The sequence below is a fragment of the Pholis gunnellus genome (genome assembly GCF_910591455.1).
Source record: "Pholis gunnellus genome assembly, chromosome: 15".
NCBI classification, from domain to species: domain Eukaryota; kingdom Metazoa; phylum Chordata; class Actinopteri; order Perciformes; family Pholidae; genus Pholis; species Pholis gunnellus.
This window is the reverse complement of record NC_136542.1, coordinates 20,826,461-20,843,430: the sequence shown is the minus strand read 5'-3', so window position 1 is coordinate 20,843,430 and position 16,970 is coordinate 20,826,461. Positions and strand designations below refer to the sequence as shown.

The following is a 16,970-nucleotide window of genomic DNA, read 5'->3' as shown; positions in this document are numbered from 1 at the left end:
CCACATCCATCTCTACAAGGTTTTATGACTAAATGTTTTAGATTCCTGCAAAAGAAACTGTTAACTTTGAAGAAATGTGAGTGTGTATACATGAAAAGAGAGAGTGAGTTTGGCAAGATTGGTATACTTGGAATTTCCAGAAGGCCAGAATCATTATCATAACACAAAAGGTGGAATATCATGTGGTGATATCTGCTGTTTGATCAATTAAAATAATATTGTCTGTGTAAAGGTCAGGGTTAAAAGACATTTGCTGTTTGAAGTTGTAATTACAAATGGCTACGCCGGTAATTTCCTCCTCAGCTTGAAGTGCAAAGGCAGGTTCACCAGCTCAAATAACAGCAGCAGGTGATGCCGGACAACCCCGCAGTGCACCGAAAGGCCAAAGACAGGATCAAAAATCACAGCGTTAATGTTGACACAGGCAGTGTCCTAATCCACTGAACACAGGCTGCTTCTGAAGAATACAGATTACACTGTCATCCAGTCGCATTGTGCGTTACTGGGTGCTGGGAGGCCCTGAGGAAAACATTCATGTTACTAGAGGCCAGCAGAGCTTCAATCAATCCTACTCCACCTGTATGAAAGAGAAAGATATCGTCTATAATACCTCTATCTTATAAACTATCCTTCATATTTATAACTATTTTGAATTTGAAATAGGTCATTGTAGAGGCTACGGTCTCTACAGTCCTGTTCTTTATTTGTTCCTATCATTTCTAGAGAACTGGACGCCATGCCTTTAAAATCAAATCTCATTGTTCACTGAGCTCTATTACCTCCATTCATTTTTTTAAGGCATCTCTTCTTACTTATTTACTAATTATACTTGAGACATGGAAATAATTTAGGGCTAAGGTCTCGGTGCATGTACATGTTTAGCCTTGTATATGCATACATTAACTGCATGTATTCTGACTCTTTTAGTGCCGCGGCTTGGCTAGGGAGAGCCTTTGTTTGTGTATTCTTGTCTTGTGTTATGTTTCATGTTCTGTATTGTCTGTTTATTTGTGTTAATGACCCCCTCTGAAGTCAAGGGGTTAATCCCTCTAAAACAATTACATTTTTCATGTTCATGGCAATTCAAGAAATTCATTATTCAACAAGCTTAAGGGGAGGAAAACAATTCATCTGTATACTTGTCTAGCTTCGATAGTTTAACTGTTTCGCCATTACCATTATATCTTAAAGAAATATTAGTAAAATTCTTTAGAGAAAACACCTTCAGCTTTCTGGAAGGAGTATTCAAGATCCACAACACGGAGAATCACACCCACGCATTAGTATGCAGTCGACATTTATACTTGAGCCATTTGTATTCTTCCGTCGAATCCTTTCAACTGTTTCTGGGTTAGATTTATGTATTTGCACTTATAAAGCTGATAACAGAATGATGAGAGAAAACAGATTCTGCAGATGAGTGCGTTTGCTTTGCTTACTAAACAGCACAAGCCTTCACAGGCAGCCCATAACTAATTCATGTTGGCCTGATTTTCACTTGCGCTTGCTGTAGTTTATGATTAAGAAAATTGTTTATTTTTAAAATAAATTAAGTATCTATGGCGGAATGAGCAGTTGTGTCTTTGAAGGCGGAGAGTTTGCAGGTTTGGTTCCATCCAAGATCACAGCAGATCAATCACTGATTAACACACCTTCAGTTCCAATCAGTGAGAAGCTCAGTTTAAGGGAAGAGAAGGCTCAGTTTAAGGGAAGAGAAGGCTCAGTTTAAGGGAAGAGAAGGCTCAGTTTAAGGGAAGAGAAGGCTCAGTTTAAGGGAAGAGAAGGCTCAGTTTAAGGGAAGAGAAGGCTCAGTTTAAGGGAAGAGAAGGCTCAGTTTAAGGGAAGAGAAGGCTCAGTTTAAGTGAAGAGAAGGCTCAGTTTAAGGTAAGAGAAGGCTCAGTTTAAGGGAAGAGAAGGCACAGTTTAAGGGAAGAGAAGGCTCAGTTTAAGGGAAGAGAAGGCTCAGTTTAAGGGAAGAGAAGCTCAGTTTAAGGGAAGAGAAGGCTCAGTTTAAGGTAAGCGAAGGCTCAGTTTAAGGTAAGCGAAGGCTCAGTTTAAGGTAAGAGAAGCTCAGTTTAAGGTAAGCGAAGGCTCAGTTTAAGATAAGAGACAGCTCAGTTTAAGGTAAGAGAAGCTCAGTTTAAGGGAAGAGAAGCTCAGTTTAAGGTAAGAGAAGCTCAGTTTAAGGGAAGAGAAGCTCAGTTTAAGATAAGAGACAGCTCAGTTTAAGGTAAGAGAAGCTCAGTTTAAGGTAAGAGAAGCTCAGTTTAAGGTAAGCGAAGGCTCAGTTTAAGGTAAGAGAAGCTCAGTTTAAGGTAAGCGAAGGCTCAGTTTAAGGTAAGCGAAGGCTCAGTTTAAGGTAAGAGAAGGCTCAGTTTAAGGTAAGAGAAGCTCAGTTTAAGGTAAGAGAAGCTCAGTTTAAGGTAAGAGAAGCTCAGTTTAAGGTAAGCGAAGGCTCAGTTTAAGGTAAGAGAAGGCTCAGTTTAAGGTAAGAGAAGCTCAGTTTAAGGTAAGCGAAGGCTCAATTTAAGGTAAGAGAAGCTCAGTTTAAGGTAAGAGAAGCTCAGTTTAAGGTAAGAGAAGCTCAGTTTAAGGTAAGCGAAGGCTCAGTTTAAGGTAAGAGAAGGCTCAGTTTAAGATAAGAGAAGCTCAGTTTAAGGGAAGAGAAGCTCAGTTTAAGGGAAGAGAAGGCTCAGTTTAAGATAAGAGAAGGCTCAGTTTAAGATAAGAGAAGCTCAGTTTAAGGGAAGAGAAGCTCAGTTTAAGGGAAGAGATGGCTCCAATGAGCCCTCAACACAAGGAAGCACCCTGGCCCGATGCATGTGCTGCTGGGGGGCACTGTTCGTGAAATTAAAGACGAGAGCTGTGGCAGTAGACCTGTTGACCACGAATAGAATTCTGATGCAATGCAGATTGGTGTTCTCTCAGTTTGAACTCCAGTGCTACTTTACAGATTCATATTAATATTTGAATCACAAAAAAACATCAGAGCAGTGTGAAGTTGGAGGTGTGTTAGTTGTGATTGAATTGTTATTATTGACACTGGGATCTTTTTAATGGTGGCAAGTATAAATTCTAGAAAAGCCGTCCTCAAACATTTTAAAATGAAGATCCTGTGTGTGTGTGTGTGTGTGTGTGTGTGTGTGTGTGTGTGTTTGTGTGTGTGTGTGTGTGTTTGAAGCTATGGAGGGGGATGGTGAGGTGATCATCAGTCCGGTGCAGAACTGCAGCCACTGCGACAGCGACGAATGCCACGAGACCAAGGACGGCATCGTCTGCTACTGTGATGAAGGCCTGATCCTGGCGCCAGACGGGGTGTCCTGCATCAACGCCACAGGTCTGACACAAAGAACAGCACACACACCACAATGGAGGACCCTAGTCTATTTCTCTCTTCCACACAAGTGTGTGGAATTAATCCAACCACAGAAAAGACTTAAGCTGAATGTAATTGTACCTGTAATAGACTGTGACTCAGTGAGCAGTTGATGAATTAATCTGCAGAAGTAATTAAGCCTGGAAGGCTCTGTACTTAATGGCATCTTTATCTGAGGAAATTTTTTTTTTTAAACTGTGTTTTAATCATTCATAATGTAATCAATCCCTAGCATAAATTAAGCCATTAATAAACAATGGATACACCTATAACAGTATTAGCTGCTCTGGGATTTATCTCTGTGCTACCACCAGATAAAAGCTCTTTCTCTTATCATGCGAAGGATTTAGGCTAAAAGGCAACACCTGGATACTCATGTAGTGATATTGTACATATTGTATTGAAGGCATTTCACAACGGGCTTCATTATCCTGCGACTGGCTCTGTGCATTAGACCATTTCAACCTAAATAAATCTGTATTCACACATGTGCCGCGTCTTCTCCCTGGGCTAAACTGCAACAAAGGAGTGTAGACAGCCCCCCTCTGGACCGAGAGCTGCCCCTTCAATTACGATTTGTAATCTCAGATGAATCCCGAGTACGTGAATGTAGATCTGAAATGAATTAATGTGGCGGAATGTCTCTTTATAATGTGAAGCAAAATAACGGGGCCATTACCATTTCAATGATATCTTTATGACCTAGAGTTTCTCCTTGCACTATGATTTGAAAATCTGTTCTCAGTAATGACGAGCAATAGATAATTCTATGATGCTAGGTCAAAAAAGGTCACAATCTCAATATGGTCTCTCTCTCTCTCTCTCTCTCTCTCTCTCTGTGTGCAGATTTCTTTTATTCCCCTGAGCTTAGACAAGTGCAAAGATATCTTCCCCCCTGCCCCTGAAAAGGGAATTGACATGCACTGGCCGTTGCTGCTCCTAAGCTCTGTTGTGTCATCGCTTTCACATCATTAATTAAGTGGGGGATCAGAGTGGCGAAGTGAATGTTAATACTCCTCTGGGGGAAGATAACAACTGTGGGACGCTGTTGTTTCCCTTTGTCTTGCAGAGGTGTCCCTGCTGCCTCCCCAGCCGTCTCTCTCCCACCTGGCGCTGGGTCTGTCTGTGGGCACCTCCGCCCTCATCGCCGCCCTGCTGCTGGCTGTGTCCGGGGTCATGATAAGTGAGTCAGCATGCTAGTAAAAAGACTAAGTGTTGATGAGTATTTTTTTATTTAGTGTTGGTTTTAGTCCTGAGATGAATGTCCATGTTATGATTAGATTTAGTTAACCGTATCCTTTTTGTATAAGTTGACTAAAAGTCTGGACATTTTAGCCTCATGACAGCATATTTTAGTCATCAAATTCTATAGAACAATTCAGTCAATCGAGTCGCTTGTTCATCTTTTCATTTATAACCGTCATTGTGAATGTGTGCATGTGCGTATTGTGTAACTTATGGTTCAAGCTAAATGCTACATGATATGGTGAGATATGCGCCTGTGTGCGGTTCTTGGATCAACAACATTTGAACTGATATGATAACGCTATCATATGTTTGTGGGACACACTGTTTATCTCACAGTACTCTACTTATTTTAACACATACATGATCTTGTCTAAACCTAAACGTAACCGAGTAGCTTTGCGCCCAAATCAAACGTGTAGTTTTGGCAGCTAAACTTAACCAGGAGGTATTTTTTGCACCTAAACCCAACTAAGTACTTTGGTCACCTAAACCTAACGGAGTAGTTTTGGTGCCTAATCCTATCCGCCGAGGGCGTTTAGTGTACTTAGCGTGTGCTGTAGTACTGTGCACGTGCAGATAGACTTACTTGGCACAGGATACGAAACTGCTGCAGTGACGGTCTATAATATTTTGTGTATTTTCTTTTTGTCAAAGAAAATGAGATATTTTAAAAGAGATGTTATTTAAACATTTTTATCTCCTCTTTTTCCGCCAACACCATCGCATGTTGACATAGTTACTGTTAGTGTTTTATGACGTCAGTCTCGTCTCACGGTGTTGTAAAAAAAAAAGGTTGTTGACGATCATAATTAGTCATAGTTTGTGCTTACAAAATGAACACTGATGTGGTACTAAGGCCGGACTGGGCTGTGCTGCTAAATGCCTGAGAGTTTTACATTACATCAGTATCTGTATTTACTGCTTCAATTTGTACAATAGACACATATTCTCTCTCTCTCTCTCTCACACACACGCACACACACACACACACACACACACACACACACACACACACAGGTCTCCAGTGCCTGGTCTCTCTCAGACGGCCCTCAGCAGGTTGTTGAAGTGAACCTCGCGGCCAACGCAGACCTACGTCTGCTCGACTGCTTTCAGGCTATTACAGCCAGACATAAGCACTCATTGAGCCATCATCTCTTCCCCACACACACACACACACACACACACACACACACACACACACACTCTCCCACCTACACAAGTGCACACACATTAGCAAGACGAGGCGGGAACTGAGGAGGTGTGGAAATGCCTCTGTGATGAATGAAATGCGCTAATGATGGATGGCTGCTCAGCCGGCGGCTGACAGCACTCCTACATTAGAAAGCACTTGGTAAATAAATAACTCCCCTGCACACACACATAAGCATACACACATAAACAATTCTCCCTGCGACTAATGTATTTTCCAGCTCAGGTAGAGGCTTCCAGCACTATAAAGTGTGTGTGTGTGTGTGCGTGCGTGCGTGCGTGCGTGCGTGCGTATGTGTGTGTGTGTGTGAGAGAGAGAAGAAAAACATCTTCATACAATGGGCTGCTCTACGTTAAAAGTGCATTTGTTTAAAGAAGGGGGTGCAGCCTGTCTTGGTTTTATACATACTGCTGCCGTACACACGTGATTGTACAAATCTACAAACCCTTTCAAACATGGAGGGTCTAATTCAGAAACATTATGTATGTGAATCATTTAGAAAGACAAATCTGGCATCAGATAGAGAGGAATCAATATTTCACGGCCACAAAGGAATTATAATTCATAACAAAATGCTGTTGTACAAGCAAAAGGTCTTAAGAGGAATAATAACTGGAGAAGCTTTGTGTGCTTTGGCTGCCAGAAATCATTTTCTACAAGAAGATGTGTTCGAGGTGTTGTTTGCATTTTTCTTTTGTTAAATTGCAGATATCTCAGTAGTGGAGTTAAAGTCTTTTCGTTTGTTATCCCGCCAGTGTACAGACGTAAACACACAGAGCTGCAGTCTATTCAGCTGGAGCTGCAGAGTCCAGACTGCAAGCTCAGTAAGCTGCGGGCATCCACCATCATGACCGACTACAACCCCAACTACTGCTTCGCCGGCAAGACGGCGTCGGTCAACGACCTGAAGGAAGTACCGCGGCGTAACATCTCCCTCACCAGGTAAGAGAGCCGACATCATTACATCATTACTCATCACTACAGAAAGACCGTGTCAACCAATTCAGTACGAGTTAAATACACTTACATCTGTGGTGGAATCTCTGACTTTCATGGGAACAAACAGGACAAATTAAGCTGTTCACTGCAATTGTAATGAAAATCCAGTCGCACAAACTATTTCAATAGGGTGGACTCATACAGTAAATACAGCATGATGTGTAGCAGTTTAAATAAAGCCTGAAATATGAAAGTCTTCTAAAGTATGGGTCTACTGCGGTCATTCAAGCGGCTGGTAAATTATTTTTGCAGGGCTCTTTTTATCATGTGATTATAGTTCACCAGTTTATCATTCTGGCTCTTAATCTTTGTGATTCATTCTTTTTCTTGTCGATCATGAACATTTCCCAGCACCTAGATTTATTCAAGGCATGAATCAAGTTAAACGGCTGCAAAGGTTGAAATCCAAACTATAATTTGGTGTCAAAGTTCACCATCACCTCATCACCTGGTGAATCACACATTTAGAAAACGGACTAGCATGGCTGCCGAGCTGTTGATTGTTTTCTGTTGCTCTCATCTCTTTACCTTGTACTCCACATGTGGTCATTTCTTATATAAAGGACATGTTTTACTGCTGGCTGCTGGCAATGTCTTCAGCTCAATGTCAATTCAATGAGAATGAAATAATAAAAAAGAAATGTGTTTGTGTGTCTCCAGGGGCCTGGGTCATGGTGCTTTCGGTGAAGTCTATGAAGGGCTGGCAGTGGGGATACCAGGCGAACCCAGCCCACTGCAAGTGGCAGTCAAGGTGACCTTTGGATCAATACTTTTTTTTCCTCCCGTTTTTCAAATTTCAAACTTTGATTGAATGAAATTAGATCCACGGGGACTTGTAAACTAATTTTACGTCAACATTGTACTAACAGTAACTTTTCTTAGGATAGGAAACGAAGGAGTTGAAGTATCTCTGGGTTTTGCTCGTGAGTGAGGGTGAAATGGATTGTGAGATGGACAGGGGGCGTAAGCAGTGATGGATGCTGTATATAGAACGCCAATGCACTGAGAATCCTATTTGTTTTTGTATTCACAATAGACCCTTCCTGAGGTTTGCTCTGAGCAAGACGAATTGGACTTCCTCATGGAGGCTCTAATTATCAGGTAAGCCACTTAGACAATTCACAGAATTCTGTCTCTCCAACACTGCCAACAAAGCCATTTCTGATGCACCGTCTCTGCTGCGTTTATATCCCGGCAGTAAGTTCAGCCACCAGAACATTGTGCGCTGTATAGGAGTCAGTCTGCAGGCCATGCCAAGGTTCATCCTGTTGGAGCTGATGACCGGAGGAGACCTCAAGTCTTTCCTGAGGGAGACCAGACCCCGGCTGGTGAGACACGCTGCTGTAGCACGCCCAACTGCATATCATTGAAAAGTGCATCATCTATTATTCTGTTCTCGTCATTGAACCCACTATGATCCAAGTTAGATCACACACCACAATGTGTACTACCTCTGATTTTCTTCTAAATCTGCCTCAGATATGATCACTGATGTTGGATTCTGGGTATTTCTCTATTTCGTATTTGATCAGGAGCACCCGTCCAGCCTGACCATGGTGGACCTTCTCAATGTGGCCAGAGACATCGCAAAGGGCTGCCAGTATCTGGAGGAGAACCAATTTATACACAGGTACTTCACCAGACAAACACAGCACATGGTTGTATTCCTCCTACCTAAACAGAGGAAATACGACACATATGATTATGCAGATACATATGGAATGCACATGTACAAAGGACAACAAACACAGTCCAGATTCATTTGCTGACTTTTACTCAGAATGAAGTGTTGACTGCATCCGTCCAGGCGTAACATATGGACTCTGCATGCCTTTTGCCTTTCGTATGATAGCAGAAAGGACAAGTGATGAGTTTAGCATCAGAGCAGCCAGATGGGGTAGCCGGCTTGCCTTTTTACGGTCCGTATCCAAGGCACAAGTCTCCTTCTATATCCATATTCACAGCTTTTGGTGAACCCGAGGAGAAAGAATTGAAAAAAATCCTTCTCTTGAATCTGTCTCCTTCATGGATGTCGAGTGCGGAAAGTCAAGTACATGTCAAAAAGGTCAAAGTTGCTCCCACAATCACATCAAGACAGTTAAAGTGCATCCCTCTTCCTTCATGTCTCTTTTTGACTTCCTATGAATTGGCCAATGACAAACGAGGCCTATTAAACCGTGTTTGCCCTAACGTGGCACAGCAAAGCCCCATCAATCCGTCTAATGGCCGACTCTTCTTCGGAGGCTCGTGAGCTTCTATACAGGCCGTTCTTCTGCCTTCAAACCTGTATTAAAATTCATCCTAACACTGTCCTTGAGGCTAATTTCAATTTTTATGGAGGTGTGTTTACCCGGGGTCGAGTAAAGGGCAGGTGACTGAGGTAGGGCGGAGGAGTCGCCGCTCCTCAGAAAAGGCAGCTTGTTCTCAGGGATTACAGGGTCGTGTGATGTGAACTGTGGTGTGTTCCAACAGGTGAAAGTAGGTTTAGTGCTGTCTGAGAATAACTTACTCTGGCTTTTGTGTGTTTCTATTCTTCTTCCTGTTGTGTTATTTATCCAGCACGCTCTCACTCCCAACGTGTTCAATACGGCAGCTTGGTCCGGACCTTGGCATCACTTTTCACCACCCTGGTCCCCCTTTAGCACGCATGTTTTTAGCTTTCACCTCCTCAATAAAGAGGCAGCTGCCCCGCCTCCTGAAGACCAGCTACTGCTGGGCCTAATAGCGTCACTGACATTTTCAACATAGCACTGTGACAAGAGGGTGTTCCCACCTGCCTCAGACAGCCAACATTGTTCCTGTACCTGAAATGTCTAAATGACTACCGCCCGGTGCCACTCACCCCATCTGCCCAAGTGCTTTGAGAAACTGGTTCTCCAGCACATCATAAACAACATCCCAGCAAGCCTGGACCCTCACCAGTTTGCATACAGAGCCAAGTGTGCTCTGCCCCCTCCTGTCCAGTCGCAGTACACCCACGACTGCTTCCTCTGACACGAAGAGAACTCCTGTGCCAAGTTTTTGTGAACTTTTACAGAAGAGCAATAGAAAGCATCTTGACTACAAACTGTCAAGAGATGTGCATTCCCCAAGACAATAGGGGCTCTACATCTACATCATTGGCACCCATCTATCGAGAACCAGGGATGTTGGTGTGATATTATATTGTGTTTTAATATTCCTTATAATAAAAGACAATACCTACCCCAGCCACAGCCCGTTCACCATGCTGCCGTCTGGCGAGATGTACAGAAGAATCAGCAGCAGTACCACCGGACTACAGAGCAGCATCTTCCCTCCAGCTGTCAGACTGCTAAATCCACCCTCCACCCTCCACCATATGATATGCTTTTGTTGTGTTTATATTTCTTACGTAGCAAAATGGGACAAAATGCATTTCGTATGACAATAAATTAACCTTGTAACCTTGTATTACCTGATTTGGTTTAGGCAACAAAATGACTGGCTTAGGTTAGAGAAAAGATGGTGGTTTGGGTTAAAGGAAGTTAACTTACGTACTCAAGTCAACATTGACTTTTCATTTCACACGGGACATGAACAGAGCTCCTACAAGGACTCCGTTGCTCTTAATACTATGTCACCTGACTTCTTCCTTTACTACAGTCATAATTACAGGCAGTCAAGCTCGATGAATACGGGGAGTGTCATCGTTTGGTGCATTGTGCCACTGACCAAGCTCCCGTATTTTACAAGTTGGGGAGAAAGAACATGATGTATCTGTTTTTTTGGGCCATTTTTGTTGGGGGGGTTTTGTATTACTCTTACGTTACTTACTTTTACAACAGGCTTCGTACTCTCATTGGAAGTTGAAGCACTGTGCCAAGGAGAGTCGGGTAGTTTCATGCAACCTGGGATGTTAAAATAGACTGGTTATAGAGATTGTTCCTTAAAGTGCTGCAATGGAATGGGTCTTTAAACTGCAGTTAAAATGTGCTGTAAATAAGGTCTGTGAGCCAGATATTGTTTTAATAACAGCCTGCTCTCACATCACTGGGCTGCATGTACAATAGCACTGTGTCCTTCCCTAAAGCCCTCAGCCAGCAGTCTGTGATAGCTAATGCTGCGTTTCAAGGCTCGTACTTGCCTACAAGCAAAAGCAAATCATTTGCATGAATTCTTCCGAGCCATTAAACAAGGACTGCTTGGATTTAGCTACAGCACCTCATGGGAAAGGAACTTGTGTTTGTGTCTACGCCTGCTGATGGTATGTTATTATATATATTATTCCATTTTCTGAGATGGCTCCTAATGGTCTGATTCATACACTACTTTTCCTTGAATAACAAATGTTATGTGATACCACAATTTAGTCAATTCTCTGTAGCTAGTTTGATAACTTAGTTTACTGACACTTATTTCACTGCTTCAGTCTAAATTGGACGGGGTAGCAAACGGAAGCCCTACACACAATGTTGTTTTTTTATTTCATACTAAATAATTTCATATCGAACTTGAAGTCGTGCTATAATATAATATTATAAGTGGAATAGTTCCAAACACTTCTAGCACATTGAAGTGGGGCAGCCGTGCATAGTGTAGTCCCCGTGTTAAAAAGCCCTCAGTTTAAATCAGCCTGAACTATTACTTTATCCTCATTGTGTCATTTCACATCCAAGTTCATCAGAGTGTGGAGGCCACACATCACACAATGTGTTGCTGTTTACACTCACAGAGCTCATCTCCAGCCCTGCCCTGTCTCATGATCTAGTTTGAGCACAGTGTCACATGATGTTATTTTGATGTTGAATTCTGGGTATTTATTGTCCCTCGTGTGCACTTGTCTTTAGTGTGATGATGAGCAGTGTGCTCACGACGTCGCTTCTTAGGATGTTAAGAAAGTTAGACGCCTGGGGAGCAGAAGAGAGCGTGTGGGCTCTGTTTCCTTTTTCCCCAAACAGGAGAGGAGATTGCTGTGTGAACTACTGCATTTTCTCAAACACTAACCATACCAGTACTGTGCAAATATGAAAGTTGTGAATTTTTCTCTTCTAACCCACACTGTCTGCCATTACTGTGGAACATTTCCATCTTGTCCCTTGATGCACCATGTGGGCAGAGCTATAAAGGCACCTTAGGAAACTATACACTTTAACAGCTTGCCCAGGGCAACTTAGTTACACTGAACTCCAGATCCGACAGGGGAGCGTCTGGAGGTGTTTCATACATGGAGTTCTCTTAACAGATGTGAATAAATGAAGCTAGAGAAGAGACAAGGCATGAGCAAAGCTGTGTGAATGTCAATGTTCAGTATTCTATACAGTACACTTCACAGCTATGTATTAACCCGTAGACCTGACAGTCTGTATGCGTTTGTTTTGTTGCTCATCTTTCAGGGACATTGCAGCTCGGAATTGCCTCCTGACCTGCAAAGGGCCGGGCCGCGTCGCCAAGATTGGGGATTTTGGGATGGCTCGAGACATTTACAGGTACAATTGAATGACTGATGTAAGACTGAGTCTAAATAAGGTCTAAAGTGGGTTTAGGGCCAAGGCAGCTCGCATCAAACTGAGGAATAAGAAAATGTATCTTTGAAAAACAAATATGTGGAGGAACATCTAGTGAGCATGCAGTAGATGCCAGTCCTAGGGACGCCTGGGCTGCACGATGGCAGTTGTATTTGAACATTTAAAGGTAAATATCAGAATGAAATTAGTTTTATTCAACATTTACACTGAATAAATACCCAGAATGTATTATCTTGATTGTGTTGCGGTCATGTCTCAACACCTAATGGGCCTTATTGCTGCACATAGGAAGATTTCATAGCCGTTACAATAATTGGCCACGACAGAGAAAACTATCCAACCCTCCTAACCAACAATTCTAAATCACTGCGTACAAAAAACACTCATAGGAATATTCAACAAGTATTATCTAATCTAAATGGAAATCTTCTAGTTAAAGTGCAACTTAATCGCAAGCTTTCACTGCCCTCTGTTGGGATGTTTCCAGCAGCAGAGGAGGTCTGTGTGAGGTCAGGTGTGTGTGTGCCTGGTTATGATGAGATCTCCTTGTTGGTGACAAGGAACAAATGATGACCGTTGGTGTGAGATATAAAGTCTCCAGTAACGGTCAAGTTGTTTGCTCCCCTCACCATTCCTGCATTAGCACAAAACATCAACATAGGTCGTCTTAAGCCGTTTGTTTTCTCAACAGTCACACCTTAACTGAGACTAACAGTTTTGAGGTTGACATTTTTCAACCACAGGACGTGACAAATCAAAATGCAAGAGCAAAACCACACCTGTTTCCCTAAACAGCAGGGAGACTGTATTTTCCTCCTTATTCCCATTAGTGCATATAGACTGCTTGGACATATAACATACAATATATAAGATCGGTGAAGTACCAGCTCTGTTCTCTGCATGTGATTGTAAAGTCCAGGGAACTACTTCATGACGACTTCTAAACTGGTAAATGTTGAATCACAGCTGTGAAGGTGTTTCTATTCTCCATCACAATGTCATACCGGTGCCTTCTTTTAATCTACATCAGCTCACCTGAAGCACCGACGGCATCTCATTATTCTTAGCTCAAACTTTTTATTATAGCTACCACAATTTCACGTGACACCATTTAAATGGATGAACAATCCAGCAGGGAAATCTCCCAAGCCCTTTCATCTGGTAAGAAATTAGAGCAGGGGAAATATGTCACAACATCCAGCTGTGTCAACGCAGCACTTTCGAATCATCCGATGGAAAGTCACACGAGAGCAAAGTCACTCTCCGAGCATCCGGAAAAGGCTGTTGCGCAACACCCCTGGGGAGCCGCATTAGGAGCACTTGATTTAATTGCTGATGTCAGTTTTCCAGGTGCCTGGATGTGATTTTCTTTTCATCTCTCGGCCTGGAGCCGCGGCGTCGTTACTGTTATGAGAGGGAGGGGTAGCTGTTTGGTGCGCGATGCCGTCGGTGTGTTATTTTTGCTCTTTCATGATGTGGCCCTCCTGCTATGTGACGTGGGACACGGGAGTTGTTTTGATGCCGTCGTGGGGGACGGGCGTCACAGTGAGGGACCAGGACAAGGCTTAATGTTATCTTTTTATATTCTGGGAGCAGAGCCACAGGCACACTTGCACATGGTATCCCACGGACTCCCTCTCTCGCGCACAAACTCCCTCATAAAGCCTCACACGCATGCTTGCACACCGGTGATGCGGCCGTAAATAAAAAGCTGGGTAAACAAAAGCTGCCGGTGAGTAATCATCCTGAGGTAAACAGCCGCCACTATGAAGAGAAAGTCACTGGGCTTTGAGAAAAGAGTTGCATCGAATGACCATATCCTCAGAGGAACTATTAACAACAGAGCATGACTTAAGGTTTTATTTATTAAGGCCGGCCTGGTGCGCACACATGCACACAGTAAAGGTAGAACAACAACATTCCAGTCAATGAACAGACACAAATGTTAGGCTCCACATTGTGTCCTAGTCGGTGCATGTTTTCTATCTTACTCTCCGTTCAACAAAGCCTGCTCTGTCTCTAACTATTAGTTTCTGCCTCTAATGCATCTCTATCGTCCAGCGTCCCTTCTGCTCACACAAGAAAAAGCACACACACACACACACACACACACACACATAAAACACCTCTATTTGTGCTACAGATTATAGGGACTGTATGTAAGCTTTCAGTCTGTGTTGGTGTTGTTAGCAGTAGTAATAAATATGTCCTTAGACCTCATGCTAACTGATCCACTGATAGGAGGATTATCAGTCTAATCCTCTACATTTACCATCCGTCAATTTTCAAAGAATTCCATCATTTTCTAATCAGAATGAATCCGATAACGGACTGTATAGCAATGTACACAAGTTTCATGTCATCTGGTTTTCTTGGGGGACATATCATGAGAAACGGACTTTTTCAGTGCTTGTGCACATACATGTTGGTATCTGGAGTCCTTACCAACCTGCAAACTGACTGGATTTTCTTATTTCAGTGTATTGTGGGTTGTGATTCAACAAGCCATTCATCCTGTGTCACATGCCAGCTCATTAGAATATACCGCCCCCCACCTGTCTGTGCGTTCCAATACCCATACTACCATAGTATTTAGTATGTTCCAATACAAAGTATGTCGAATTCAGTACGCCAAATATTCCAAGTACTTTCTACTACCTCCAGTCGCATTTTGCATTATGCAAGTCAGCATGCTTTCCTGGCTATTCTGACCCACAATGCTTTGAGGTTATATGAGCAAGAGGGTCAAAGTTCAATGTGTAATGTTGTAAGGAAGTAGTATGTCCCAATTAAATGATACTACATGCAACAGTATGTGCTTTGTAATGGCAGCTTGTTTTTTTATGCCATTTGGAACGCAGCTTGAGAACTGCCTTTGCAAAGGTGCCCCATATTTTTCTCGCAAGCCAATCAGAGCAGACTGGGCTTTTTCAGGAGGGGGTCTTAAAGAGACAGGTGCTAAAACAGAGCGTTTCAGACGGAGGGTTAATACAGGTATATTCAGACAGACAGTATGACAGACAATGTGTTTTTTAACATTAAAACATGTAAACATGTTCCATTACAAACCCAAAAAGATGAACCTGAAAATGAGCATATGTCCCCTTTAAAGTTGTGTTTGACTTGAGATTGTGGTCTGTTTTTGTAAACTCCGTTTCACTGAAATCAGTCTCTTCAGAGCAACGAAAGCAGGATCGGCTAAGAGCCCACTGCCACGGCTGTGTGATCTAATCGCATCTTCAGTCCGCTTCCCGTCCCTATTTTCTTAATGAGGACAGACGGGAAAACTCGAGGAATACTGGTATTCGGGGCACTTGGTGGTGGCAGGTTTCAATCCCGTAATAGTAGGCCTAAACATGGAGGAGGTGATTGATTTCCATCACTGAACTGTTCGTGTCATTCTAAGTGATAGATTAAGGCGTTGGGGCGGGAATCTGTGTGACTGCCCTGCAGTGGCTCGCAGCTAATCTGTCAAGCAAACAAGCTCAACTAGTGAGTGTTTTCTCTGCTTCATTGAATATGTGTAATTGTCTTCAAGGCTAACTTCTTATGCCAATACTTTGCTAAGTATATATACCTCCCTTTTAGCTACACTACCTTGACAGCATATCATCTATAACAATCTCTACCTGCTGCTCCCCTGAAGCCACACAGCTTCTTATTTGCCTTGAGTTGATACTGTGGGAAATGCAGTTGTTTCTTATCCTTTTAACCTTTAAACATTCATTTCCCTCACAGTAAATATTAAACCTAATTCATGGCTTAAGCAAGTAAACTAAATGAAGCTTATTTTGTTATTGAACGAGGAAGACTTGCTTCACCTGGTTCGGTTAATAAGCTCAGGCTCGGCTACATCTGTTTTAGCATCCTGGCTCTATTTGTGTGTTATTTCACATTTACTCAATTTCACAATTAGTCCAGACATTTTGCCCCTGGTGAGCTGGAGCACAGCTTGAAAATCCTCCTAAAGTAAAAGCAAACTAATGACAAGATGTGATGGGTCACGCAGCCCATAGACTGTGGATGCTATAGTGAAGGAGCTTCTGCTGGTTGTCTTATATTTTACCCAAGCTGCTCTAATCTCTGCTGCCCTGTTTTTGATGTGTTGGCCATTCTTTTCTTTTCTGTAGTTTTTCTTTCATTCGTCCAGTGAACGCTGACTGAGCATCATGCTCTCTTCTCATTCTGCGCATTCACACCTGGGAGCTGCCCACTGTAATTACCGTCCTTATTCCTGTGCAGCCATGTGCAGCATCTTGGTGCTTCTGGTTGAGTTTTTGAAGGCGGCGAGAAAGAGAATTTGTTACTTCTTTACTTCCCCAAAAGGGCCAGGGATTTGAACTGGCAACCTTCCAGTTACAAACCTGTGTCTATATCCTATTATATAGTCCTATTTATTATGAAGCACTTGCCATGTTTGCAAACAACTGTTTAGGGAGAAAAAAAGTGTCACTTTTATGACAAAATCACTTGGGGCAAAGAGATTCTCCTCGATGCCAAATGAGGCTTTTTCGCAGCCAAACACAGCTGACAGCGCTTAACTCGAAGCTTGATGTGTGTCCACTTTTATTGATGGATGGGGAGCCGAGCAGCGCCCGGCTCATGTCTGTCCTCGCTGTGCCAGGAGCGCTGCGAGGTGACCTCCATCACC

The 16,970-nt window shown here is 42.8% G+C and overlaps 1 protein-coding gene across 1 annotated transcript in view; it reads left to right on the top strand.

Annotated features, from left to right (window-relative positions):
* alk (ALK receptor tyrosine kinase) overlaps positions 1–16,970 on the top strand; it is a gene marked incomplete at both ends in the record, with an annotated part of 222,817 nt that overhangs the window by 200,720 nt on the left and 5,127 nt on the right. Inside the window, 8 exons of the mRNA XM_079174739.1 lie at positions 3,182–3,337; positions 4,446–4,559; positions 6,590–6,776; positions 7,494–7,584; positions 7,870–7,934; positions 8,032–8,161; positions 8,366–8,463; positions 12,188–12,280. Coding sequence (XP_079030865.1) covers positions 3,182–3,337; positions 4,446–4,559; positions 6,590–6,776; positions 7,494–7,584; positions 7,870–7,934; positions 8,032–8,161; positions 8,366–8,463; positions 12,188–12,280 — 934 coding nt within the window. The remainder of the gene's footprint in view (positions 1–3,181; positions 3,338–4,445; positions 4,560–6,589; positions 6,777–7,493; positions 7,585–7,869; positions 7,935–8,031; positions 8,162–8,365; positions 8,464–12,187; positions 12,281–16,970) is intronic.